The sequence below is a fragment of the Nipponia nippon genome, unplaced genomic scaffold (genome assembly GCF_047370975.1).
Source record: "Nipponia nippon isolate SJK-2023a ecotype South Korea unplaced genomic scaffold, ASM4737097v1 scaffold_17, whole genome shotgun sequence".
NCBI classification, from domain to species: Eukaryota; Metazoa; Chordata; class Aves; order Pelecaniformes; family Threskiornithidae; genus Nipponia; species Nipponia nippon.
Window position 1 is genome coordinate 6,577,959 of NW_028262333.1, and position 25,955 is coordinate 6,603,913.

At 51.8% G+C, this 25,955-nt stretch overlaps 4 protein-coding genes and 1 long non-coding RNA gene across 15 annotated transcripts in view; 4 read left to right on the top strand and 1 right to left on the bottom strand.

Moving 5' to 3' along the window:
• TBC1D9B (TBC1 domain family member 9B) overlaps positions 1 to 4,426 on the top strand; it is a 23,518-nt gene extending 19,092 nt beyond the window's left edge. For 4 of the 5 annotated variants that reach the window (XM_087753532.1, XM_087753533.1, XM_087753535.1 and 1 more), the window contains one exon: positions 837 to 3,308. In XM_087753532.1, coding sequence (XP_087609658.1) covers positions 837 to 1,529 — 693 coding nt within the window. In that variant the 3' untranslated portion in view covers positions 1,530 to 3,308. Of the gene's footprint in view, positions 1 to 836; positions 3,309 to 3,978 lie in introns of those variants that run through there. The other variant, XM_087753537.1, reaches the window with a different exon arrangement.
• Positions 4,215 to 9,722, top strand: MRNIP (MRN complex interacting protein). Of its 5 annotated transcripts, none has more exons than XM_087753545.1 (8): positions 4,215 to 4,346; positions 4,422 to 4,481; positions 4,797 to 4,894; positions 6,109 to 6,178; positions 6,484 to 6,620; positions 6,880 to 6,982; positions 7,489 to 7,567; positions 9,582 to 9,722. In XM_087753545.1, exons 1-8 carry the CDS (start codon positions 4,287 to 4,289, stop codon positions 9,620 to 9,622), a joined length of 648 nt encoding a protein of 215 aa, XP_087609671.1. In that variant the 5' UTR covers positions 4,215 to 4,286; the 3' UTR covers positions 9,623 to 9,722. The 5 variants fall into 5 exon arrangements, with proteins under 5 accessions (XP_087609671.1, XP_087609672.1, XP_087609667.1 ...); XM_087753546.1 differs by having other exon boundaries at positions 6,880 to 6,967; XM_087753541.1 differs by having other exon boundaries at positions 7,489 to 8,062; positions 9,582 to 9,711.
• Positions 8,693 to 13,232, bottom strand: SQSTM1 (sequestosome 1). 3 transcript variants are annotated; one of them, XM_087753539.1, is made up of 8 exons: positions 13,003 to 13,231; positions 12,781 to 12,876; positions 11,743 to 11,972; positions 11,466 to 11,622; positions 10,905 to 10,991; positions 10,126 to 10,370; positions 9,663 to 9,870; positions 8,693 to 9,006 (listed from the first exon to the last, which is right to left on the bottom strand). In XM_087753539.1, the coding sequence occupies exons 1-8, from the start codon at positions 13,178 to 13,180 to the stop codon at positions 8,849 to 8,851; spliced, it is 1,359 nt and encodes a 452-aa protein (XP_087609665.1). In that variant the 5' UTR covers positions 13,181 to 13,231; the 3' UTR covers positions 8,693 to 8,848. The 3 variants fall into 3 exon arrangements, with proteins under 3 accessions (XP_087609665.1, XP_087609664.1, XP_087609666.1); XM_087753538.1 differs by having other exon boundaries at positions 10,905 to 10,994; positions 13,003 to 13,230; XM_087753540.1 differs by lacking the exon at positions 10,905 to 10,991 and having other exon boundaries at positions 13,003 to 13,232.
• A 135-nt stretch (positions 13,233 to 13,367) lies between these two features.
• LOC148056146 (uncharacterized) lies at positions 13,368 to 19,279 on the top strand. The gene is made up of 3 exons (XR_015703817.1): positions 13,368 to 16,839; positions 17,679 to 17,897; positions 18,775 to 19,279. It is a non-coding gene; the product is annotated as an uncharacterized LOC148056146 (long non-coding RNA).
• Positions 19,280 to 21,008: 1,729 nt separating this feature from the next.
• Positions 21,009 to 25,955, top strand: part of MGAT4B (alpha-1,3-mannosyl-glycoprotein 4-beta-N-acetylglucosaminyltransferase B) — a 52,454-nt gene continuing 47,507 nt past the window's right edge. The window contains exon 1 of the mRNA XM_087753953.1: positions 21,009 to 21,264. Within this exon, the coding sequence (XP_087610079.1) occupies positions 21,168 to 21,264 (97 nt within the window). The 5' untranslated portion in view covers positions 21,009 to 21,167. The remainder of the gene's footprint in view (positions 21,265 to 25,955) is intronic.

Consider the following 25,955-nt stretch of genomic DNA (forward strand, 5'->3'; position numbering starts at 1 on the left):
TTGCCAGCATACTCAGTCCTTGCCTGTAGATTGCCCTGCCGTTTTGGTCTGGTGAGCTTTAGAAGCCTCTAATTCCACACGTTTGTGTTGAATTCTTCAGTGGACATGGACATTTCCACCAGTGAAATGTGTTTGATTCTCTCTGCCTCTGAGACCAATTTTTCGTAGAAGAACTGCAATCTGTGTTTTCCCTCCAGAGCAGTATGTTTCAAATATGCCATCAGCCATATAAACTTGTTCGGCTTTCTTGGTTTTGCATTGCCTCGAGTTACAGCTGCTTGGCGGAGAGCAAAGCATGTGGTTGCAGGAAAGAGTCTGATGACTGGTGTGATCTTTTCTGTCTCAATTTCCTTTATGGGTGCTACTTAAACCAGTTTGGAAATGCTTAAAAGCTGACCACAAAAGAGCAGCAGGACAGAAGTAAAACTTTTAAGTTTTCTCAGATGTGAATATGTGAGTACTCTGTTCATCGGTCAGCAAAAAAACCCCACCAGTATTAAATTGCTGGCTGTGTCTCAATTTAGCCACTACAACAGAGAGAGAGTTTCCCTGTATTGGACTGTTCTGAATCAGTACAATAAGTTGCCACTTACTTGGTGGGGAGGGAGATAAACAAGGAGGCAGTCAAGACGGTGCCTGTTGCTTCATCTCAAGGAGTGTCTGGCCAACGCTCTTAGTCATATGGTTTTGTTTCAGGTAGTCCTGCGAGGAGCAGGGAGTTGGACTCGATGATCCTTACGGGTCCCTTCCAACTTGAGATATTTTATGATTCTATGATCTGCCACTGTCAACTTTTTCAGCCTGAATTGTGATTTTTTGGTCTTTGTCTTTTAAAGGAACAATTCATAGAGTTATGCAAGACCCTTTACAACATGTTCAGTGAGGACCCGGTGGAGCAAGAGCTGTACCACGCAATTGCCACTGTAGCCAGTCTCCTTCTGCGAATTGGGGAGGTTGGGAAAAAATTCTCCAACAGGCCCATGAGGAAGTCTGAGGACTGCAAAGCAAACAATACCCAAGATCCTGTGAGTGAAGAGGAGTCACCAACATCTGAACAGAGTCAGAATTCGGCAGTGGAGCAGCAACCCCAAGGTGACCACGAGGACAAAACCTGTGGAGATGCTCAGCCTGAAAAAACACAGCAGGAGAACCAGACTCTAGGAGATGGGTCAGGGGAAGGACAAGGCTCTCCTTTACAGCTGCTATCAGATGATGAAACCAAAGATGATATGTCCATGTCTTCCTACTCCATGGTCAGCACAGGCTCCCTGCAGTGTGAAGACATTGCAGATGACACGGTCCTGGTTGGTTGTGAAGGCAGTAGTTCAGCTGCCAGGTATGGTAGTACCATTGATACTGACTGGTCTATCTCCTTTGAGCAGATTTTAGCTTCCATGCTGACGGAAGCAGCCCTTGTAAACTACTTTGAGAAGAAGGTCAACATTCTGCAAAAGATCAAAGATCAGAAGAAGGTAGAGAGGCAGTTCAGTTCATCCAGCGACTATGAACTTTCCTCCGTCTCAGGGTGAACTCAAGAAAGCAGGAATTGTCTTTGGGAGATGAAACAGGGAGAAAACGTGGTGGATGGCAGGATGGTTTGGTATTTTGTGTTTGGGGTATTTTTTTGTTTAATCAGAGACCAGTAACTACACAATTACAATAGATTCCAATCAATAAGGGGCTTCTGACAGTGACTGTTTTGTGTAGGTGCTGCTTTGGCTACTCTGGCTGACAGAATTAGATTTACATTCTCAAGAGCCATTAGAACCTAATAGCCCCTGACATAGAATTACCACCATAAATTATGCATGTCTGCCTTTTGCTATCTTTTATTTTAATGACGTTTTATTTCAGACAGTAACTGCTCCTTGCCTGCCCTTGTTTGCCGTAGGTTCCTGGGTAACTTGCACAGCAGATGCAGCCTGGCTTGAAACTACGTTCACCTCTGGCTGCCAATCTGTGAGAGCTAATGCAGTGTAGTCAAGTGCTATAGGACCCTGACCTATAAATAGTCTTTAGGTTCCTCAGTGCTGTTCTGTGACTCAGCAGCTATAATGCAAATGTGCCCTGCTGCTCCCAGCACCCTAAGGTCTAAACACAGACATTTCTCAGATCTGCAGGTTTATTTCAGATGTGATTTGGCATTTTCATAGTGTATGACCACCTTTTTTTTTCTCCTTCAGCATTCAGGAGTTTTCAGACAAACCTGGTTTTCTAGCAGTTGCTTTTCTAATCCTTTGAAAGTCATTGGTTTTAGTTGGTCTGGGAAGCCACGAGCTCCTTGACTTCAGTGCAGGAGTTATACTAAGTCAATCAACGGGCTCACGATGGTTATAATGAGGGAACATGTTCCTAAATTAGAAGTCAGTGAATCAGCCTCGGTGTTACAGGGCAGTGGCACACTGGTCTGCTGGACTTGCCGTGTTGATCCAGAAAACATTCATTGTTTCTTGCTGATTCTCTGTTTTTACTAGCTAGTGATGGGTCCGGTTTTTAGGAGGACCCGTAAGAATACTCCGATCAGTCAGCCCTCTCGAACGCTTGGGGCAGGAAGATGTGCGGGAGTGTCGTGCCACGTGCAGCTGCTCAGTGTGTCCTTTCTGAACGTCTCCTGTACAAAGAGTCTAGCAATGGATGTGCTTTTAGAAACTACTACACATCACAGGGCATTTATACCTAAAGAGGAAGAATTCAAAGCAGTGTGGCCCTCTGCCATCAGCCCATTATGGGAAACCTCAATAGACTACATCTCTTTCCAGTTAGAGACGAAATAACTGGGAGACTGAGTGACTGCTCTTTTAAATCAATTAAGACCAGAAGAAACTAAGAGTTAGCCTTCTGGTAGTAGGGCGTGCGCTCCGAGGAAGGAGAATCAATGCTGTTCCTACAGATAAATTCATCTCGGTACCCGGGCATCTGCCTTGCAGGGCCGGAGCGAGAGATGCTGCTGCTCGGCGAGAGCAGACCCTGCACTGAAGGCAAGGTTTGCTACAGCTTTTGGCTGGCATTTGGGATATAAAGGATGGGAAGGACACGTACGGTGGGGTGTTCCCATTTAACACTACTTGGTGTGCTACTCAGTGTTAATTCCTCCTTGTGACATTCTCTGTATGTATTCACAGCTGATACATATTTCTCTGCCTCCTCTGTCCCGTATCACTGGAGAGCAGCCATTAGTAAAACGGCTTTTACTAATTATTCAGTAATTTATTGTAATTTTTTAAAAGTACAAATAATACATGTGATTTTACACTGTCTGTCTGTCTTATCTGTCGTACTCAATAAACGAACCAGAATCCTATAGGCAACCTTGGCTGCCTTTTATTTCTCTGAGCTCATGGAGTATTTAGCGTGTTCGTTGTCTGTGGTGGTTAGCGCAGACTTGGTGTGACTGGGGTCTAACTTTTTCTTTCTTTTTTTGGTTTTCTTTTGGCTTTCCTTCTTTCTTTCTTTTGGTTTTCTTTTGGTTTTCTTTTGGTTTTCTTTTGGTTTTCTTTTGGTTTTCTTTTGGTTTTCTTTTGGTTTTCTTTTGGTTTTCTTTTGGTTTTCTTTTGGTTTTCTTTTGGTTTTCTTTTGGTTTTCTTTTGGTTTTCTTTTGGTTTTCTTTTGGTTTTCTTTCGGTTTTCTTTCGGTTTTCTTTTCCATCATCATCTTTCCTTCATCATCTTTCCATCATCATCTTTCCATCATCATCTTTCCATCATCATCTTTCCTTCATCATCTTTCCTTCATCATCTTTCCTTCATCATCTTTCCTTCATCATCTTTCCTTCATCATCTTTCCTTCATCATCTTTCCTTCATCATCTTTCCTTCATCATCTTTCCTTCATCATCTTTCCTTTCTTTTTTTCTTTCTTTTCTCTTTTCTCTTTCTTCCTTTTCTCTTTCTTCCTTTTCTCTTTTCTACTTCTTCTTTCGATTCCCTCCTCCTTTCTTTTTTAAAATCATTGTTCCCTGTGTTCACTTTCTCCCCGGCAGGGACTGACCGGCCCGGTCCCCCCCGGCAGAAGGCGGCTTTTGCCGGTACGGGCGCGCATCCCGCGTGCCCCCGCAAGCCTGGCTTGTATCGACTGCAAGGCGCTGCACGAAGCCTTCCCGTCTGAAGGGGAGTTAATTGATTTAACAGGCCAGTTAATTGATTTTTTGGGGCAAGGCTGCGAGGCTGCTGGTGCGGGCCTGTGCCCGGGGCGGCCTGCGCTCGGCGGACTCGGGGGCAGAGCGGGAGACTCGCTGGTAGCGGGGGTGTCACGTGGCCGGAAGGCGCGCGTTGCCATGGGGAGGGCGGGATGGCGCCGTGGTTCTGGGCGCTGCGGTGCTGCTCCTGCCGCCTCTTCCAGGTGCAGCAGGTGGGTGCGGGCCGGGCCGGGCCGGGCCGGGGAGCGGGCCGCGGGCCGCGACTGACCCCCTCTGCGCTCTCCTAGGCCAAGCGGAGCGGCAAGTGGAGCTGCAGCGTGTGCGGCCAGCGGCAGGCGGTGCAGAAGGTGAGGGGCCGGGGCGGCCTCGGTGGCGGGACGGGGCGAGCCGAGCCGCGGCGCTTCTGACACCGCCGCCGGGCCGGGGGGAGGCCTGTGTGGTGGCAATGGGAAGGCCAGCGTGGTGGTGGATAGCCCTGTAGGGTGGCGGTGGGGAGCCCAGCGTGGCCGTTAGCCCTACCCAGGGCATCGCACGCTCGGCCGTACGTGCTCGCTTTAGTTAGCCCTTCAGTATTACTCAAGGTGAAGCCTCACTTTGTGCTGTTTCCTTCTGGCTGCTCCCTAAGCCTTGTTTTTTTTTTTTTCTTGGTTTTTTTTTTTCAGATTTATGGCCAAGGGTCTGGCCTGGACTGTAGGCACCATGTCCAGAAATTAAACTTGCTGCAGGGTGAGGCGGAGGAAGCGATTGGTTGGGCCTCTCGGTAGAGTGTTTCATCTTTATCTGCTTGTTTCGTTTGATGTGGTACAGTTGATGCACCTCTTCACGCAGGGGGTGCCTGTTACCTAATCTGAACTCACAGGAGGGTTTTCTGTCCTGTTGTAAAGCCATGACACGTGCCAGCTTTGTCGTCACCTCATAGGAACAAGCTGTTTGTTGAGTGTAGTGTCCTGGCATGTTTCATTTGACAAGGAATTTTTTCAGATAAGTTTAGTTGATCAATAGCGTGTGTTGGTCAGGCTTTTACCCATTAAAATATACGCAACAGGGTTTGGCTTTTCTGTTTTGTTTATTTTTAAATTGGTCTTTCTTATTTACTGTTTGATGAGCTGACTGTGGAGGTGTCCATCTTACAGACTGACAAGCAGTGCAGAGGTGCATCCTCAGAGAGAAAATATCCTCTAACAGCACTCTAAGCTGTTGCTACCCAGCTGTTGGCATTCAGGGCTTTCACACTGTGAATCTGTTGAGTAATTGCTGCTGCTATTGATACAAAGACTCATTTAGTGCAAATATCTGGGTGTAATTCCTGCTGGGCTGGAAAATCTGAGTAGCACTTTCCTGTTTTATTTCATTCCTGAATCTGTTTACAAATCGCCTAATCTTGAACTGGTCTTGAACTGGTCCAGCTTCCTTTTTACTCAAGGTTATTTTCAGACATCAGTCAAAGCTAGTTAGATAACTTAGTTGTGCATATGCAGTGCTTCAGGGTTAAGCTTTGGGAAGAAAACTCATTGTTTGTTCACTTTATCAAAAAGGTTGCTATTTCTACTCTCAAAACATTGTGAAATTCAAAACGTTGTGAAATAACTTCCCTTTTTCCTTGGTTGCTTTGGATATAATTAGTGGGTTTGAGGTGCTGTCCCAAAAGACACGCTGTTATATCCCTAGTTATGATCAGCCAGAATTTATCATTTCATGATCAGTGGCTTTAGATCAAACTTGCTACCCTATTTGTATAGAAAGAACGAGGGCTACCCTCTAACTAGATTTTTTCAAGTATTTGGGCAATGTATCTTGCAAATCCTTCATTTAACATCTGCTTTTCTATAGATCCTTTTTTTTCTGACATGCCGCCTATCCAGTGTTCCTATCCATGCTTTCTATCCAATCCCTTGTGCTATGAATAGGTGATTTGAAAATTATAAATCAGACAGAAGCGTGTTCTAGAAACTCTAGCTTAAACCTCTATTTTAGGTGCGTAGAAGAATCTGTAAATGACAGCAAAAATGTAGCAGCCCAATGTGAAGACAGTTCGGTCCAGCAGGTAAGATACCTACAAAGCGGAGGTAAATACCAACCCATGCTGACCTAGGTGAATCCAAGTGAAATCAGTGATCCCTTTACGTGGGTTCAGACAGCTGCAATAGCGCGTATAATCAGAGAGGCTCCAGCGAAGAGAATGAGATGTATACAGAAACTCTCTGCTCTACTGGGATACTGAACCTGGGAACACGACCTGGGAATGTGTCCTAAACTGACTTGTGATTTGAGGCACTCAGCACATACATAACAATGCCAAAAATGAGAACCCTGTATTTTGCTGTTTTCAGTAATTCTCCGATGTTGTAGGAGGGAAGGGCAGAAGTCAGTCGCTGGAGTAAATATCTGGACAAGGACAGTGAAGATCAGGAAGATGGGGAGGAGGAGGCAGGTACAGAAAGGCAGCAGTTCTGTTCCCGGAGGAAGAACACTGTGGAAGAGCAAAGGTACAGAAAGAACTTCCTTTTTTTTTTTGTGTAATTCCTGTCCCTGAGTGGTGACATTTGGTTTGGAGGTGTGGGAGGTAGCTCGTCTCTGATAGCTGAACAAAGTACAGGTTGCAACGTACGACCTGAGCTGAGCAGGGATCTGGTATTTGGGGGTAAAACTTCTCTTATTGCTGGAGCCATGCATTTTATGAACATTTCTGGTGATTTGTGAAATAAATTCACAGTGGAGCTGATCTGTCCTCTTTGTCTTGGCCAGGAAACACCAGAAGACCTTCCTGTCCAGTGACGTTCAGGAGTATACAGAAGAAAATGGAGTTTTCCAGCTTGCCTACCAAGCCAAAAAGGTTAAAACCTCTGAGGTATTTTAGTTATAGAAGATGCTTCCTACCAGTAAAACAGAACAGTGTTCTCCTGACCTCTTTTGTGTCATCATAATTTTGAAGTTTTATGAGTCTTCCTCTGCTCTTCTGTTTGAATGACTGGGGAGGAGAAGAAAATTGTGTCAGGAGTTTCTCTCTGGAAGGTTTTAGTCAGGCAAACACAGTGCCAACTTGTGTAAGCTGAGTGGTTGAGCCGGATTCCTCTATCAGCACAGTTGCAAACTATGCTGCTTTGCCTTACCGAGTAGTGGCACCTGTGTAGTATGCGGTTATTAAGGCTACTGTGATTACCTGCAGCGCCATGAAGTTGGCCTGAGCCTTCACAGCCCCGAGTTCATAGGCCCACCCACCGCATCAGCCTCAGCTCTGCCTCAGAGGGCTGGTGAGAATCTGGGAGCAGCTGAGGGACCTGAGTGCTCTTTACCTGCTTCTGTGCAGCTCGGCTGCGCGTGCTGGATTTATAACCAAGCTCTTTCTTCTTACAGTGCAAGAAATGTGTAGTAGCAGTGCCTGATCAAGATGACAGAGATGCTGTTTCTGAAGACAGTATGGTTCCCGCTGTCTGTGAGTCCGTAGTGCCTGAGGAGAATACACAAACCCCAACTGCTTGTACCAAGCCCTCGAAGTGGGAAAAATTTCTCTCATGTTCTGACAGCTACAGCAAAAATGCTGCCAGGGGTACCTTGCCATCACAGGAGGGCAGTGGAAGGTTGGGGCTACACAGCACTGCTGCAGCAGATACTGGTATGGCCAGTAGATGCTCAGAACAGGCTGGAAAAACTCTACCTCAAGGAACAGGGTTTGACTTTAAAAAGTGTGTTGCTAGCACGGAGCGGCTTGCCTCAAAAGTGCCTGGTGCCATGGTGCCCAGCACCAGTTGCTCAGCTGAGGAGGATGTGTTGTTCGAAGAACCTCAAAGCCAATTGGTAAGGGCAGGACCTGGTATCTTAGAGACCACTGCAGGACGGCGCTGTTTGGATAGCACAAGGAGGGCAAACATCCGTGTTAACACCGGGCCAAAGCCTAGCAGTGTTTCTTGTGAACACCTCTTCTGCACTGGTGAGGAGTTTGATGATGATCTGTGACAAGTTCAGGCATCTTTGGCATTGCTTTCTTGTTTGGCTCTATAATGTATTTGGTATGTTTCGTTCTGAGGCAGGATTTTGACCTGAAGATGGCTTTACTCTAAGCCTTACAGAACTGCACTATTAAAGTTGTTTACTTGCTCTGTGGCTGTGTTTGGGGGAAGGGTACGAGGTGGGAAGAGACTGTTGCAGTGGGCAAGTACTAGGGTTACACAGTGTTGTCTAGCAACCTCAAGAGCTAGAAGTAGGTCAGCTTGGGGGGGAAGAAAGCTCCAAGGATTCCTGACCAGTACAATTAAATTCTGTGATTAGTTCCCCATTACCAGCTATAGCTTTTTTCCCCCCTGTGCTACCTCTTTGTTTAGATCTCCCATAGCAACCCTTTCTTGCAGAGCAGGCTTCAGAGCCAGCAAAGCATTTGATTTCTCTTCAGAAGTGTAGCCCTAAGGGGGTACACCAAGGTGTGTGCAAAAAGGCAGGCCTACAGTCCTGGGCTGCCTCCCTTGCACAGGGAGCTGCTTGATGAAATCACATGCTCTTAGCCAAGTCCTTCCCCTCTTTTAACTAAGTAATCCAGCTGTGATACTTAAACACTCACACAGACTCATCACAGAAGTAGTATTTATTTTTCTTCCATTCTACAAGCACTTAGGAACATGAGACAGAAACCCTTAGCAGGAAGAAAGATGAACCACTGTGTAAGTTGTACTGCATTGTTTGCTTTCAGTTAGAAGGGAAGTGCTTTTTGTTACACAGACCACTACAAGTGAGGTGGCTGCTTGGAATACTGGATGGCATCTAGCGCTGCCCCGATGTCACAGTTCTTTGTCTGCAGGAGTCGAGTGAGCCACCCACCCTCATCAGAGAAGCCCATAGACAGCATCTGGGACAGAGATTCGATGAGGCGAGGGTCTGCTTCTGTTAAGAGAAGAACAGTTTGAAGTTGAAGTATATCATGTAATTGGCAAACCAGCCACGGATTTAATACCATCAAGTAGGCAGGTTGGTACTAATTCTAGTAAATCTAGCATAGCTGGTTAAATGCTAGGGGACCTGCTCTCCTTTGTCTCCCAGGGGGGCAGATGTCGGAGGCAAGATACATAACCAGCTAAGGAAACTGCTGAGTCAGACTCAGCTGGCCTTGCTGCAGGACTGTGCTGTTGACCTCAGTTAAGTGGCCTGCCATACTGTTACTGGCTCCCACCAGAAAAATGCTGTCTTAAAGCCACAGGATGTACTAGTCTGCATCCTGCATTAACGCACTCTTGAAGAGTCCATAGCAAGGATGTGATTTAGGATACCACCTTTTTTCATGTTGCCTGAATGGCATATTAGTCTAAGGTCAGAAGTCTTGTTAACTTAGCTGCCCACATGCAAGAGGAGAACCACCTGACTGTCCCTAACAGGGTGCGAGAGCTGCCATTACCTGCTAACAAAGTTTGGACAACTTTAGCTGGAACTTATGTGACCTTGGTTTCTGCCATCTCTAACAGCAGGTCTGCTGATGTCGGGCAAGTTGGTGGTTCCTGAGTGAAAATTACTCTCGGTTATGAAACCTGCAAACATTCTCATACCTGGCGGGAGATGTGGGTAGAGTGCAGCTTCTCGCAGTCCTGTAGGGCCTGGCTGGGGAGGATCCTGAGATACATCCAGGGAGCTGGGACCCTCTGTCTCCGGCATTTGCAGAGACTGCAGTTCACCTGTGGAAGGATCCACTTCTTTGGAAGATAAGTGGGTCCAGTCCTCCTCGCCCCCTGATGAACTGCTGGACTCACTGTGTTCCTGAAATGGAAAGAAAAAGGTCCAGGTGCTGCAGTGCTTTCCAGGTAGGATGCATGCTCCTACTATCTGCCTTTAATACAAAGAGGTACATCCACAAGAAGTCCCACCCACCACCTTTGCTGTAAACCTCTAAAGCAAAGGTGCTGTATATCACATAATCTGCTGACATCTTAATATTCAATCCCACAATGCATGCTAAATGATTATCGTCCTTTCCTCAGCAAGCATGTTAAATTAGTGCCACAGTTCTTGTACCTGGGACTGGAAGCTGCCGTCTTCCATTTGTGTGGGCACAGGATCTATCACCATGTCTTGTATCTGCTCTGCAACAGCATTGATTTCTGTAGCAGAATCTGTGTTATTCCAGTCTGGTTTGGTCTGAACATTCTGGTTGAGAGTACTGCTGCTTGACTCGGCACTGTTCTTCTCTGGACTGGGAGAAGCAGGAGTCACTTTGCTTCTCTGTCCTCCATGCTCCACATCAATATCAACTTCAATACCTAGAAATGCATTTGAGATGGAGGAAGTCTTACAGAGATTTTTTTTCCAAAGCACACTCCTAGAAGAGCATGGATCAATGCTAGTCTAAATGCTGTAAGGTTTCTGTAACCCTACAGTTTGCCATGTAACATGGAGGAATTAAAATACAAAGCATTCTTTAAACAAAGAATAGTTAAGCACCAAATAGTCATCTTCCTCTAGACACACAAGCCATACATTAGAGGGCCAGGGCAGAAGTTATCTATGTCCACATAAGCCAGGCAAAATCCTGAGCCACCACTGACTTACAATTAGCGTTACAGTGGTGACATGTTAATGAAATCTTTCCTCATTTCCTTCCAAAGGAGACCTCTGAAAAGGTACCAAGTGGCTCTTCTAAGCCTAGGCATTACTAGTGCCAGGAGTAAATTAAGCCTTCAAGGTTTAGTAGCATGAGGTAGTTCCGGTATCCGTCAACAGCTGACTGCTGCTCCTGTTAAAAGGACCTTTAAGCCAGTCGCAGGGACTGGGATAACAAACTGCAAGTCACTTACCCAGGGGGCTCAGAAAAGCTGCAACACTCTCCCCAACATTCTTTAAGAAGGTGACGTTGGGGTCCTGAGGCTGGCTGTTAGTAGAAGCTTCTAGAAAAACAATTTCTGTTAGCACACACAGAAGCTCAGAGAGAAAGAGCACCTACAGAGCGTATCCCCATGAGACCTCGGTGCTCCTTTCCCGTCACTCACATACACTGCACAACAGAGACAGTATAGACACAAAAACTAATTCTGAGCTATCTCTGGAACAGAAAACCAGTGGCATTAGCGTTGTTAAGGCTCATTAGCCATGCTGAAAGGCAGATCTGGAGTAGTGACATGCTTGACCTAACAGCTCGGCTTGGTTTGGTTCCAGATAGTCTCTGCATCCTCATCTACTGCATGGGCCCACGCATGCCTTAAAATAATCCCACTCTGTGCTGAAAGGTGCTACTTATATTTCAAGCGAATTAGATTAGTTCCTGTGTCTGTTTTTCCACCCCGATTCCACCCTGTGCTGCAGAACCTCAGCTACTCCGGCTCCGCCACCACCTTGTTTACCAGAGCAACCCCTCTTACCTTCTGCAGTGGGCGGACTGGAGGCTGCAGCACCGGCCTGGGCTTGTTCGGAGCTTTGACATGGAGCTACAGGGCCGGGATATCCCCAGCAGTGCATCCACGGGAAGGGTGGAACACCGTGCCGCATTTTTCGGAGCCAGCGTCCTCGGGGAATCCACTGTAAAGGGTAACGTTCATGTGACTCTGATCACACAGCCAGATTCTGAGTTACTGAAACTTCTGACTTAAATTTGAGGAATATCCTATTCCTTAGTTCCCCTCCATAGATTTTGCTCACCTCAAATGGTTTTAGCAGTGGGCTTTGAAACATCACCATGTTGTGCTCCTTGTGGATGCCTTTACCCTCGCAGGTGCTGCACAGGTCGTAGTCCGGACAGACGGTGCACTTGAACCTGGCACCCACCACCGGGCCTTCACAGCCGTCACAGATCACATTGGGGTGCACCATGTCGCGGGGAGGCTCCTGGCTGCACTGCGAGCGATGTTCCCGCCTGCACTCCTTTTTCTCTGTTACGGAAAAGAAAGGAAACCTTGCATCAGGAACAAGGTTACTATTTAAAGGCTGGAAATTGGGCAGAGAAGGAAGCACAAACAGCCCTTGTCAGAGCAGTATTGACTTACTCGGTTTATTTTTACACTGGCTGCCACACATGTGCTGGGGGTATGTAAGAGACCTTAAACCAAGGGCGGAGGGGTTTCGCAAAGATACCTGCTCCTCAAACTGAGGATGCCTTATCCTTAACAGTCTCTTGGCATGTTTATTTTAGATTAGTACTGCACTACCCCACTTGGCTTCTCATCCTACCTTCCTAAGCACTGCAAGAACAAAATGTTTCTGGAGAGGGAGTTAGGAAGAAATGCCAGGAGGCGTAACAGATGGGAGTGGGGACAACAGCGCTGGCTCCTGTGTTGGACGGACTGCAGAGGAAGCTTTGCAGGTACCTGCGTGAACAGAGGGGACCAGGGAGCAACTACGCGCTGAAGATTAAGCTGGGATTAAGGCTGCCTAACACACTGTTGTGACTATTAAGGGTACCGGCGCTAGTCTAGCATTTCCAGGGAGACAGCGTGACAACAGCGGCTCGCACTGGGCCAGCTGCGATGACAGGGCTGGGAGGAACCCTGCCATCAACACCCCACCTCAGCAGGGAGGATTCGCGTTCTGGGGTACCACCCTGCCCTTATTTAACCTCCCCCCGAAGGCTGCAGCTTACGCCGGGCCCCTGAGGACAAGGGCAAGGGCCAGGGCTCCGTCTCGCCTTTTCGGAGGCCTGCCAGCGAGCAAGGCCGGAGACCGGCTACCGCCCTTCGTTACCTTTGACGTAAACACGAAAGACACCGTCCTGCACGTAGGGCATCGCCATCTCCAGCTCCTCGTCGGTGGAAAAAGCGATCAGGTCCCCGTCTTCGTCTGGAATGGGCAAAGCGCGGGATTAGGCGCCCGGTTCAGGCGTCGCGGGAGGGCGGCAGGGACCCGCCGGTCCCCAGCCGCCCCCTGCCCCGAGGCCTGACCGAGCGCCCCCCCGCCGCCGCTCACCCTTGTAGTGCATGCGGAAGGCGGGCGGCGGCCCGGCCCGCAGCAGCCCCTGGAAGAGCTCGGCGACGCGGTCGTGGATGGCCTGGTAGCAGGCGGGCGGCGGCAGGGAGAAGCGGCGGATCTCGCGGGCCGCCTCCTCCTTGCCCAGCAGGTAGGCTTTCACCGTCAGCGCCGCCATGGCTGTGGCGCAGCAGGAATTGCCGGCGGGAGGGCGGGCGGGCGGGCGGACCGGTGGCGGGCGGGCGGCGGGGCGGGAGCGGGCCGCGGCGCCGCCGCCTTATAGCGCCTCTGGCGGCAGGCCACGCCCCCGGCGTCCCGCCACGCCCACGGGCGACCGGCTCAGTGTGAGCGCCGGCACCAGGCTCCGCCCCCCGCGCCTAATCCCCGCCCCCCGTGGCCGAGGCTCCGCCCCCCGGCGGGGTCCCATCCGGCGCGGTGGGCGCTTTAGGGCTCTCGTTTCCCGCAGCGCCGGCGGGTGGGCGCCCCTCGGTTCGCCTGCTGCCGCCGGAGGCACCTGCGAACGCTCGCAGACGCCCACCTTCACTCTCTGCCCTGCTCGCCCGCCGTGACTACCTGTGCCGGGGTTCGCATCCCCAGCTGCGGTGGGGGCAGTGCCGGGGAGCGCGGTGGTCTCGGGGCGCAGGGCCGTACCGATCACAAAAGCACCTGCGGGGCCCGGGCAGCGGGGAGCAGGCGCGGCGTCAAGTACCTCCTGGGCGGCCGCACGGCCTCGGAGGCCCAGCGGCGGGGAGGCGCGACGGCAGGTGGCTGCGCGCCCTGGGGCGGCCCTGGGCTGCGCTGGTCCCCATCGCTGCCCGGCAGCAGCGCTCGGCCACCCCCGTCCTGCTCGTCACCCCCGTCCTCCGCGTCGGGGCCAGCCAAGCCAGCCTTCGGCAGGGAGCCGCGTGCCTGCCCCGCTCCCACCGCAGCGGCAGGCCCCGTCGGAGGGGTTCGCGCTCTCAGCGTGGCGGGCATAACTAACTCGTCAGCTAACGCTCTGCCCTCGACCCGGCGTTTCGGAAGGGGGGCTAAAAATAAAGATACTAGTATAAACACAACTGACATTAAGGAGGATGTTCTGGGGTCTTTCCAAGTTGGTTGGCAGCGGTATTTTTTTGCGGATCAGATACGGTTGACAGGCCTCTTAATCTGGCCACAGGAGAGTCCAACTGGCAGAATGCACCGTCTGCGCCGTCCAAGTGTAATTAAATAAAGATGGATCAATGATTATTAGGTTCCTCGTTGGTGTTAATTTCCTCTCCCCCAAGGGCCTGACCACTCTGGCTCTTGGTGACATCTTTCTTGGTTTAAGATAATAAAAACTTAGGAGAAACTGTGTCATGATTTATCATCTTCTGCAATCAAGAGAAGGATAAGTTTTAATTTCCACGATGGGGAGGTAGTTTATTTCTTGACCTAACGCATAAAACACTTGGCCTTCTGTATAGATAAGTTTTTGGCATACGTGTGGCAATTTTGAAATCACGACGCTTTTCTGGAAAACAGTATTTACAGTGAAAAAGGTTTTTAACTTAAAAAGTTTTCTAAGAATTTTGATTTCTAGGTATGACACGGCCAATATTCCACCGGGAAGCAATGAGTTAAAGTTTAAACATCAGCAGACTGAGGTTGAAGCAGGAATGATGCTGCACAGGGAATGATTCACCGGGTTTTACAGCACGAGATATCGAAAGGTTTGGGCGCACAGCGAAGGCCTGTTGCGCTCACCTTCCCTTTTGCCTCTTTGCTGTGTGTATCCTCATTTCTGAAAACGGCGGTGAAAGTTGCTGACTTGACATCGTTCAATTATTTTTTTTCTCCCTAAAATCGGAAGAGGGACCGGCGGTGGCAGGGCGCGGGGCCCGGGACACTGCCCTTGTCCTATCTGCCTTGCCAAGCAGCACCTCCGCACGTCCATCTCGTGTCCTGTTTCTGAGGACGCTGACGGCCGCTTTTGGTCTCATTTATGGAGCCAGAGACTTGTATTTTGGGACCCAGCCCCAGCACACGCATTCCTTAGGCACCGAGTTGCTGCCATCCCAGACAGGACCCATTCCTTCCTCCCCGCTCCGTCGCTGCCCGGGTGTTGGAAGCACAGTGGGTTGTCCTCGAGTTGCTGGGTCTTTTCAAGCCAGTTGTGTCTCTGGATTAATTGATTCTTTTATAATTATCAGGCAATGCACCAAATTAAAACCAGAAATCGAAGTTTTCCTCTGTGTGAACTTTAATCCAGTTGGCAAATATGGAAGGGGCCAAAAGCCAGAGGGAATTTCCCTTCTCCTGGTGGGGCATGCTGAGTCACGCTCAGCTTTCTGGTCGTGACATCATCCACTTCTACAAAACAGAAGGAAAACAAGGCTTTCACCAGCCTGCTGTTAGCTTAGCTCACCGATCACGGGACAGGGGTGAGTCGCCTCCTCCTCCTCCTCCTCCTCCTCCTCCTCGGGGTCGGGGATCTCCTGCCAGCGAGCCCTTCTCCTGCGCAGACCTGGCCCTTCCAATTGCCCCCAGCCCTGGGATGTGCCCCCGGGCGGTTTCTCAGCCCCCTGGAGAGGCCGTGTGAGAAGCTGCGCTGTATTCCCACATATATTAACTTGGGATGTTTTCCCTCTGGTTGCTGGAAGATCTGGGTTTTGGCATTCTCAGCGTGAAGCACTGGCTGCGTCGATGTTTTCTTATGGTTCTTTAGGAATCCCATAGCATCACGGCAACCCTTGCCCAAAGAGCGGTTTGTCAGCCCTAGCTGCTGAGCAGCCAGCTTCACAGACGGATGTAGCAAAGGAACAGCAAAGGGGACGGGAAAAAAAGCTGTTCAAGTTTAAGATTTCAAGCTTGCAAAGGAAAGGCTCAAAAAGGAGCAATTAGCATCCCTGCAGTGCTCTGCTTTCTCTCTACACCCACTTTCTGCTGGGAAGTGTTTAAAAATATTTGGTGAGATTTTTGCTCCAAGGGCACAATCACCAGAAATGCTCCTTATGTCCAAAATTTTCATGTTCACAGTAGAGCCCTGGCAGGATGAAGCGGGGGTGGGGGGCTGTCCGGTCTTTTCCTTGCTTGCAAACTGCAACAGAGGCTGATGATGATTTTCCAGAGGGAATTCTTCCCCAAATCATTGCTCTCGCCTGGGGTCCCCGTCACTGCCCCGGCACCGCTGCAAGGCTGCCGTTTGGTGGGGAGGGGAGGGCTGGCCCCCGTGCACCCCCCGGCCCCGGCAGGACGGTGTGCGGTGACGGAGGGACGGCGCGGGGGCTCGCCGGGCTGGGCCGGGTGCCACGGTGCCCACGGTGCCGCAGGCTCCTTCCAGAGGCTTCTGGAGCGGTGCAGGGTCCTCGGGACACATCGGGTCAGATGCTGGTGAGTCAGCCCGCTCCCGTGACAGCGTCCCTCCTCCTCCAGCCCAGCAAAAACACTGTTCGCCGCCTCCGAAGCAGAAACCCTCCTTCCTGAGTGGTGCGGGCAGAAGGAAAACCAAGCGGGTTTTTTTGCTGTCTCATTTTTGAGGCCGAGTTTTATGAAAGGTTAACTCTGCCACGTCAGGTGTTTACACAGGCTCAGCACCGTTCCTCACTGGTGTGACATGAAACTTTTAAGGGCAGAAAACTCTGGGACAATTTTTTTCGCTGAGACAGAGGAGCAGATAGGGAAAACGGGTGGAGAGCAGGCACAAAGTACAGACACGCTCTGGGTGTCGTGCAAATACGTAAGGATTTCGTGTTCCCAAAGGCGAGAAGGAACTTTTTGCCACCTACACGAATTGCTTGGGGTGAGCGTTGCTTTGAGACCCCGACTCGTAGCTTTTGCCCTGAATGAAGGCATCAACGTGTCAACACATCGAGGGTGAGCAGCCTGTCGTGACAGTCTTCTCTCGTGGCTAAGGAGCGTTTGGGAACTTTTGTACTGCAGTGAAACAAGCCCTGGTGACGTTTGAACACAGAGACCTATAAAACACATAGGAAATGAAGTTACTTTGTTTTATGAGAAAATAGCAAGTGCTCTTTGCTTAAAGCAGCGTGGGAAGGACCGAGCCCGACCTGCTCGCAGATGGGCCAGAGTCAAACGCCGGAGCCAAGCTCTTTAGAGAGCTTGACAAAATCAGCTGTAAATCTGGATTACATTTTATATCTAGACCTAATAAGTATTTTCTCTTTCTAATTTTTGTTATGGCCTCAGGACCTGTGGATTGCTATCGGATTGCTTTCCGTGGAAGGCCCTAATTTCTGCAACGTGCTCAGTTTTGCCAACATCAACCGTCAAAGATCATGAGATCCCCTTAAAAACCATCTTCCCTCTGTTATTTGCTGTTGGGGGTTTGAGTCTCTGCAGTTCATATTTTAAAGTCTGCTCTGCAAAATGACCAAGGCTCAAAACTTGCTTTTTAAAAACAGAATAAAAGTCAAAACTGGGGTAGGTGGGAGAGACTTCAAGAATAAAAGTGAAGTTTGCAGGTCTGATATAAAGATCGCAAGTGCTGACAATTTTGCTGCATCCCTCATTTTTTTCCGAGAGAGCCCGAGGCTTTTGTCACGCGAGGGTGGTATAAAGCTCATTCATTTCCTGGGACTTTTATGAAGACAAAGTATAACAGCAGAAATGAGATTAAGCTTTATCCTTGGGAAAGAGTCTAATTAATTGTCTCGGGGAAATTATTAATGTTATTCTGTTCTCTTCCGCTGCAGACACACCACAGATCCTGAGCAGCAGGAGCATTTTGCACAGCTGAAAATAAGCACCCAGCATCTAGTGCACCAAAACGTGTTGTGTTATTTCTCTGAACTCTTTAGCGGCAGCAGGATTTCACAAGCCTTTCCCACAAGCGGCTCTTACTTGTCTGCCACCTCTGGAGGGTTTTTGCTGTTCATTTCTGTGAGGCCTCTGTTGGCTCCTGGGTTTAACACGTAGGTTTAGGGTGAGAAAGCAAGCAGGCTGGGTGGGACAGAGCTTCTGGGTTTGTTTTGTTTGCTCTCCTGGTGGAAATGCTGTTGCTGGCATGGTTGAGGCTTTAGCTGCAGCCGCGGAGCGAGTCGGGGTGGGTGTGCTGGGCTGGGGTCTGAGCCCCGGGACATGGAGTCGGGGTGGGTGTGCTGGGCTGGGGTCTGAGCCCCGGGACGTGGTGTCGGGGTGGGTGTGCTGGGCTGGGGTCTGAGCCCGGGGACGTGGAGTCGGGGTGGGTGTGCTGGGCTGGGGTCTGAGCCTGGGGACGTGGCTGCTCTCCGTGGAGCCCACCAAACGCCCAAGGGCCGGGCTGCCCTGAGGCAGGGGACGCGCCGCTGGCTCACGTTCTGCAGGTGGTGGCCGCTTGGGCAATGCCTTGCAAAATCCAGGTGAGGAAGCACAGACCCAGCCTCCCTCAATTTTATTTCAGTATTCCCGAGAGTGACGTTCAGTGCATTTCCCTCCTCGGGGATGTGCCCGGTGTGAGCAGCGGCCTGTGCTGGGGCCCCGCAGCTCCTCGCTGGCTTCTGGCAGCGGAGGCAGAAACTTTTGGTGCCATCCAAAGGGCTCCCGCTGCCCATTTCCTTCCCGGATTTTCTCATCACCAGGAGAGGCCATTTCAAGATTGGACAAAATGTGGTTTATTTTACAAACTAGAGAAAAGCCTAAGGACACGGGTAGGGACAAGACCATCTCCTGCAGAAATGGGCGATCTGTGCTTTTCCTCACACACGTTTACGGGCTTCCAACGAGGCACACGTACCCCCCAGAGCACCTCGAGGCAGCCCCTGCACCCACCCCTCCTGGGCACTGAGCTCCCTTCACCCCTCACCTTTCCAGAAGGAAAAGGAGCGGAGGCTTGAGGACCCCTTTGCCAGAATTTCCCCGTTTCAGATGGATTCCCTCCTCAGCTGGAGCGCTGCCCGGAGGAGACGTGCCTGCGGAGCCTGGCTGGCTCCCAGCGCATCCCTGCCTGCCGCCTGGGCCGGCTCCGAGGCTGCGGCCGAGCATCGCCGAGCGCCTCCATCGCCGCGCGCCTCCATCGCCGCTCCTGCCTCCGGTGCTGGCACACGCTTTGCTTTACGTTACTCCCTAATTGATCCAAACATTTTGAGCAACAGACTTTGATCGCAGGAAGCCAGTCCCGCAATATTTACACGTCTGAGGAATATTTACTTACTAAAAGAGGTCCGGGGAATGGAAGATGACAACTTCAGCCAGAGGAATGACGTACCCGCGTACGGGGCACATGAGCTGCCGCCTCCTGTTCAACCTCATGAACAGCCACGGGAGTAAGTTCAGGGGATGGAGACACGTAAACTCAGCATTTCGAACCCGACCTCGCTGCACAGCTCCTCCTAGTCTATAATGAAATAAAGCTGGACCCATTAACAGAAGAAAACACGAGCAAAATAATTTTAAAATCTGGTTTCTTCTGCCCTTCATCCAGGCAAGCAGCTTGAGGCCGTAACCCCTGAATGCCAGGTCCTTTGGAAGAGCGATGGTGTCCTTCCAGGCGGCAGCTTCCATTTGCGATATTCATCTGGCATCGATTTTCGCTCAACAAACATTCGATGCTGTTTCCGTAAGGCAGAAGAAACGCGTCTGCGGAAATGGCAGGAATATGGGCTGCACGGCTACGGGGGGCTGCTGCCCCCGGCCTCGTCCTGCACCGCCCCCGCCTGCGCACAGCCCCCGCGCGTGGGGACGCGGGGACACCCCATGCACAGGGGCTGAGCACCCACCTCCCTGCAGGCACCCGCGCGCACCCCGGGCGCGGAGAGTCGGTTCCACACGGCCCAGTGCACGGGGACGCCGACACACGGGGCCACGCGCACCCCCGTGCCCAGAGATGTGTGCTGCCCCGTGCCCAGGTACGGCTGCGTGCGCACACAGACACACGGACCCAGACACGTACACACACACGCACAGACATATGGACACAGACACACGGACCCAGACACATGGACCCAGACACGTACACACACATGCACAGACATACGGACCCAGACACACGGACCCAGACACATGTACACACACACGCACAGACATACGGACCCAGACACACGGACCCAGACACGTACACACACGCGCACAGACATACGGACACAGACACACGGACCCAGACACGTACACACACGGACCCAGACACGTACACACACACGCACAGACATACGGACCCAGACACACGGACCCAGACACATACACACACACGCACACACAGGCATATGGACCCAGACACACGTACACACACACGCACAGACATACAGACCTAGACACATACACACACGCACAGACATACGGACCCAGACACACATACACACACACACGCACAGACATACGGACCCAGACACATGTACACACACACAGTCACACAGAGACTTGTGGACCCAGGCACATGCACACACATGCGTGCACAGACATATGGACTCAGACACACACAGAGACATATGGACCCAGACACACACGTGCACAGACATATGGACTCAGACGCACACACACACACACAGACATATGGACCCAGGCGTGCACACGTGCACACATGCGCACACGTGCACAGACCCACGAAGGCACGCGCGGGTGTATACGCATCTTCGTACGGACATACACATGTGCACAAGCACGCACGTGTGCATCTCTGTCAATAAGCCACGTATATAGGTATGTGTGTTTATGTATGTAGCCATGAACGTGCACACACATACACACGTGTGCACACACACGTGTATATGCACACACGGACACACACGGACACACACACACTCTCACACACTCACACACACACACACACTCATACAGACTCCCACTCCCACACTCCCACTCCCACACACACACACTCTCACACACACACTCACACACACTCACACACACTCCCACACTCCCGCTCCCGCTCCCGCTCCCCCCCCCGCCCCCGCCGCTGCCCGCGGCGGCCCCGCACTCCCCCGCACGGGGGCGCCCTCCGCCCGCCACCGCCCCGCCCCTTAGCACCACCCCCCTTGGCCCCGCCCCTTAACAACGCCCCCTTGGCCCCGCCCCGCCCCGCCCCGCCCCGCCCGCCCCGGCGCGGCCCGGCCCGGCGCGGCCCGGCGCGGGCGCTGCATGCGGGCGGGCGGGCGCTTCGCCCCGTTCCGCTCCGCTCCGCTCCGCTCCGCGCTCGCCGGGGCCCCCGGGGCCGCCGAGGCCGCGCCGCGCCGCGCCCGGGACATGCGGCCGCCCCCGCCGGCGAGGAGGCGATGAGGCTCCGCAGCGGCACGGCGCTCACGCTGCTGCTCGGCTGCCTGTGCGCCCTGCTCTCGCTCTCCTGGTACGGAGCCTTCGGCGGGCACAAAGGTAAGGGGGCTCGGCCGCCTCCGCCGGGGGAGCTTGGGGCTCGGCCGCGGCCCCGCCGCCGGGGCTTGAGGCTGGGGGGGGGGGGGGGGGCGCTCCGGGAGCCGGGCCCGGCGGGACCCCGGTGGGATGCGGAGCCGGGCGGGATGCTGCGATCCCTGGGGGTGCTGACGGGCAGGATCCTGCTGGAGCCTCTGGGATCCGGACCCGGCGGGATCCTGTGCGCCCCTGGCCCCGCGGGACCGTGGCCCGTGGGACCCGCGGTGCGGGCGCGGCCGGGGGTCCCTGCTCGGCCCCGGGGCGCCGGCGGAGGGTCGGGGTGCGGGGCGAGGGGCGGGCTGTCGTCTGGGTTGGGGTGCGTCGGGCTTCGCCTGGGTGATGCGCTGCTTTGCACCCCCGCCTTTATGGCGAAACTTTCGCCGGCGATGGGAACCACGCAGGTTAAATCCGTGTGGGGAGGTGGTGATGCCAGCAACTGGGGGAGCCCCTGGGGTGGGGGGGTCTCAGGGCAAACTGGAGGGAAATCTGAGCAGCCCTGGCCTCCCCACGCCGCACACGGCTCTTGCGGCTCGATGCTGAGTCCATAACTTCAGTGCATGTGGGACGGGTGCGAGGGCTGCCGGCTTCGGCACTTAAATATCGGTGCTGGTTTTGCACCGAGTAGGCGGGTGCAAAGCAGGGGTGCAGGGCCCCGTCCCGTCGAGGCTGCGGGGGAATCCCGTGCAGGTATTGCAGAGATCCTTGCCGCTGTTTTTTCCTGACAACATAATAGTTGCTTTTCCTCATCCTGTCGCTCACTAAAGCAGCACACTGGATTTATCCTGGCCTGGATGTCAATTCTGGTAGTTGCTTCTGAATTGCCTGTCTGTCTCATGTATGGGTGTGCAACCTCTCACGCCCGTGCTAGTCCCTCAGCTCTGCAGTTCCTGCAATTTCAGGGGTCGTTAAAGGCAGGCGGTCCGGCCATCTGGCCCTTGACCCTCTCTTCCCGCTCGCCATATAAGCATCTCTCCCCGCTACAGGTGAGAAGCAGCTTTTGCCGAGCATAAGGTGTGACTTGACGGCGTTGCAATCCCGCGGTACACCACGTGCAGTCACAGGGTGCAGCTTGTGCGTGGTGCAAAGCTGGGGCCGCTGGGGACAAGGGGAGGTCATTTTGGCTCCAATGGGCAGGATGACACGAGCCCATGTCGGTGCCCGTCCAGCCCAGTCCCTTCCCTGGGAGCAGGGCAGGAGCGCCGGGGATGTGCCGCCTTCTCCTGGCAGCTGCAGGCATCTGACAGGCGGCTGCTTGGGCTCCTCTGCCTCGTTCATCAGCTGAAGGGCTCTCCTCCCATGCTGCTAACGTGGTTTAAATCCCACCAGAGCGGCCTCCTCGCAGAGGTTTGGGTGACGGGCGTTTGCCATGCAGGGGTCCCGCCGGTGGGTCAGTTAGCTTCTGCCAGCGAGATTTTTAGCTGGACAAAATGTTTGCGCAACCAGGTGGTGGTGTATGCGCTTTCAGCCAGAAACGCTAGATCGTGGTAAGTTGTGCAGGGGCAGAGGAGCGCTCTGAGAGCTGCTCTCGTGTGGTTACCGCTGAGCAGTTGCTTTGCTCGTAGCTCCCTCCCATAAATGAAGTGAAACCAGCGTGCGGTGCTGCACGGGCTCCGAGCAGCCTCTCCTGTTTTCTGAAGCAGGGTGGCCAGCCCCGCTGGGTAGTCTGTGCCGTCTGGACTGCGTCGTCCTTTGACTCAGTTTTGTTTTTTAACAAGTCACTTTTCCCCATTGCTCATTCAAGTGCCAAAATAGTAACCTTGGGTACCACTGTCCCTGTCCTTCTTGGTAGGACCCTCCCTGGGGTACGTTTTCCTCTGACAGCAACAGATTGTCACTTGCAAACAGCGATCGCTACGAGAGGTCACAAATAACGCGGGTCAGGCTGTGTCAGCACAGCAGGTTTCCGGCTGTTATGGTCATTTACGTATCGGGCCGTTATTCAATACAGAGCTGGAGAAGACCTTGAGAGGTCATTCAGTCCATCTCCTGCCTCCACGCAGGATCGGTGATAACCAGCCCCTTCCTGACAGATGTTTATTGTATTCATTCTTAAAAACCTCCGATGACAGACACGCCTGAGCTCCCCGGACAATCTGTTTGACATTTAGCAGCCCTGGCATTAGATTTTTCTTACAATCTGAACAGAAATGTCTTTTCCTTCAGTTTGGTTTCATGATTGCTCTTCTTTTTCCATTTATTGGGCACAGGCAGAAAAGTTCCTCCCTTCTTCGCAGGAGCCTGTGAGATATTTGGAAGTTGTTACCATGTCTCCCCTTATTCCCTGCTAATGTAGATTAAACCATGTTGGTTCCTTTGGTCATTCTTTTTATGGCATGTGTTCTTGGTCTGCATTTGTTCATGTTACTCCCTTCTGGACCATCACCCTTTGTGAAGGGTGATGTTTAACCTAAGATACAGGACTGAAGTCACTGCCTTATTCTCGCTCAGAAGAGTAAGGGATTACTTCAGGTCTTTTACATACAATGATCCCGTTTATACATCCCAGCGTGTTTGCTTTTTACTTTTGCCACAGATGACTCGTGTTTCATTTTTTTTAATCCCATTGACCCTTCAGCCATTCTTCTCCAGAACTTTTCCTGCTTTTCATTCCTCATCTTGTATTTGCCTGGTTAATTATTCTTACCCTATCACATTACCTCACGCTTGTCCTTGTTGAACTGCGTCCTTTTTTTTTCAGACTGCTTCTTCTAAAGTGTCAGGATTGTTTTGAATTCTGATCTTGTCCTCCTGCGTGCTTGCAGTCCTTCTCGGCTTGGTGTAGCCTTCAAAGGCAATCAGCACGTTTTCTCTGCCATCGGCCGAGTCGTGGATGAAAACACCAAGTGGTATCAGATCTGGGATGGGTTCTCTTGGAACCCGCTTCGGTAAGGTCCTCCCAGTCTGTGCTCAAAGAGCAACAACCGGTTCACTGGTGGTCTTCTCCGCAGTGGTGCACCCACCTTCAGGTGGCTCAATCCAGCCCTTGCGTCCCTAGCTGTGTTATGGGGATGTCCCGTGAGACACTATCAGAGGTGTCTCTGAAATCTTTGTTTCTTCTCCCCTTCCTACAAGTCCTGGCACCCTGTCACAGGAAAAAATATGATAGAGTTGATGTGATTTGTTCCTGATAAGCAGAGGTTAGCTCTTGCTCAAGTTCTCCTCGTCTTCTAAGCACTTCAACTGAAGTTAAGCTGATTATTCTGTAATTTCCTGCATCCTCCTTATCGTCATCTCCTTATTTTTCAAAGACAGGCTTCGTGTTTGCCAGTCCTCTGTAACATCAGCCATCCCCCGTGAGTGGCTGGAGACGATTCCTGGTGATCCTGAGCTGCTCGTGTCGTTGCGTTCTGGGGAAGGCTGGCAAGGTGTCCACATGGCCTCCGATGGGGAATAAAATGATAAAAACACACATGTAAAGCATTGCAGAGCCTGCTTGTCTTCCCGCTCTGTGTTGGGAGGACAAAACAATTAGTTGAAAGAAAATAAACCAGGGCAAACCAGCTCTAGCGCTGCTTTTCTGTGACCGATGCAGGGTTTGTTTACCCGCTAATGGTGTTTTGCCGCGCTGTGGTTATTAGTAAAGTTTTGACTTTGTGGTCTGCAAAAACAGATGCTGCCTCTTTCCAATTATAAACGAGGTTTGAAATAGCCTGCTGCAGTAGGAAGAGAAGGGCAGCCTCAAATAGCACAACCAGTCACCCGGGCGGCCGATGGCCAGCATCACGGGGTGGTTCGGAGCTGGACCACGTGCTGTGCATCACGGTGGTGGGTGTCTTGGCCAAAGTTTAATATTCTGTCTTTGCTGATTTTAGGTTTAAGTGCGGTTTAACTTTCAAAACCCAACAGCTGCCTTGGAAGATGCTCTTCTGTAACCTGCCGTCGTGAGGCGGACCTGTAGGGTTTAACTGTGGAGGACAACCTGCAGTCGGAGGATCAAGCCTTCGTGAAGGCACGGGCAGGCTCGGGCATTAGCACGCCCAACGTGAGGATTACAGGGGGTGTTTTACTGAGGGCTCAGTAAAACAGAGAAGCTTTCATGACTTCAGATAAGTCACAGGTGTAGATGGGTCGAAGGCGGACAATTTAACCTACCTGCAATTAAATTGTTGTGGTTTTCTTCTTTCCAATGATGAAAACTGTTCAGCTCTCGTCCATAATGTTTGTTCTCATCTTGACTGACCGACCAGCCATGTACTGTCTTTCCAGCCCTTCTCTTTGCCCCTTGAAGCCTACTCCAGAGCCATAAATGCTGCAGGATATTTGGTTTTTAAGTGTGTGTTTGTTTTTTTTTTTTTTTAATCGAATAGGAAATTCTAAACCTTGTGTGAACCTTTTAGGAGACTCTGACATGCTGCCCCTTGGAAGTGCTGCATTTTGAGGTTGGGATTGCACCTCTGGGGTACGGCTGCGTAGCTCAGGTCGGCCCTGTACCCATGCTGCCTGTGCAGCCTTCCCCTGGCAGGTTTTTTTTCCCCTCAAATTTTCATGATTTATAGTTACCCAGTACCAGCCAGCTCCAGGTTTCCACTGTAAAACCACAACTGCAGGCACCTCCATACCTGTAGATTTGCCTGCAAAGTGGGGTTGCTCTTTGCATAGTGGCTTCTCACCCCTAAGATCAGTTTTGATTGTGCGGTGTTTTGGATGTCCATCCC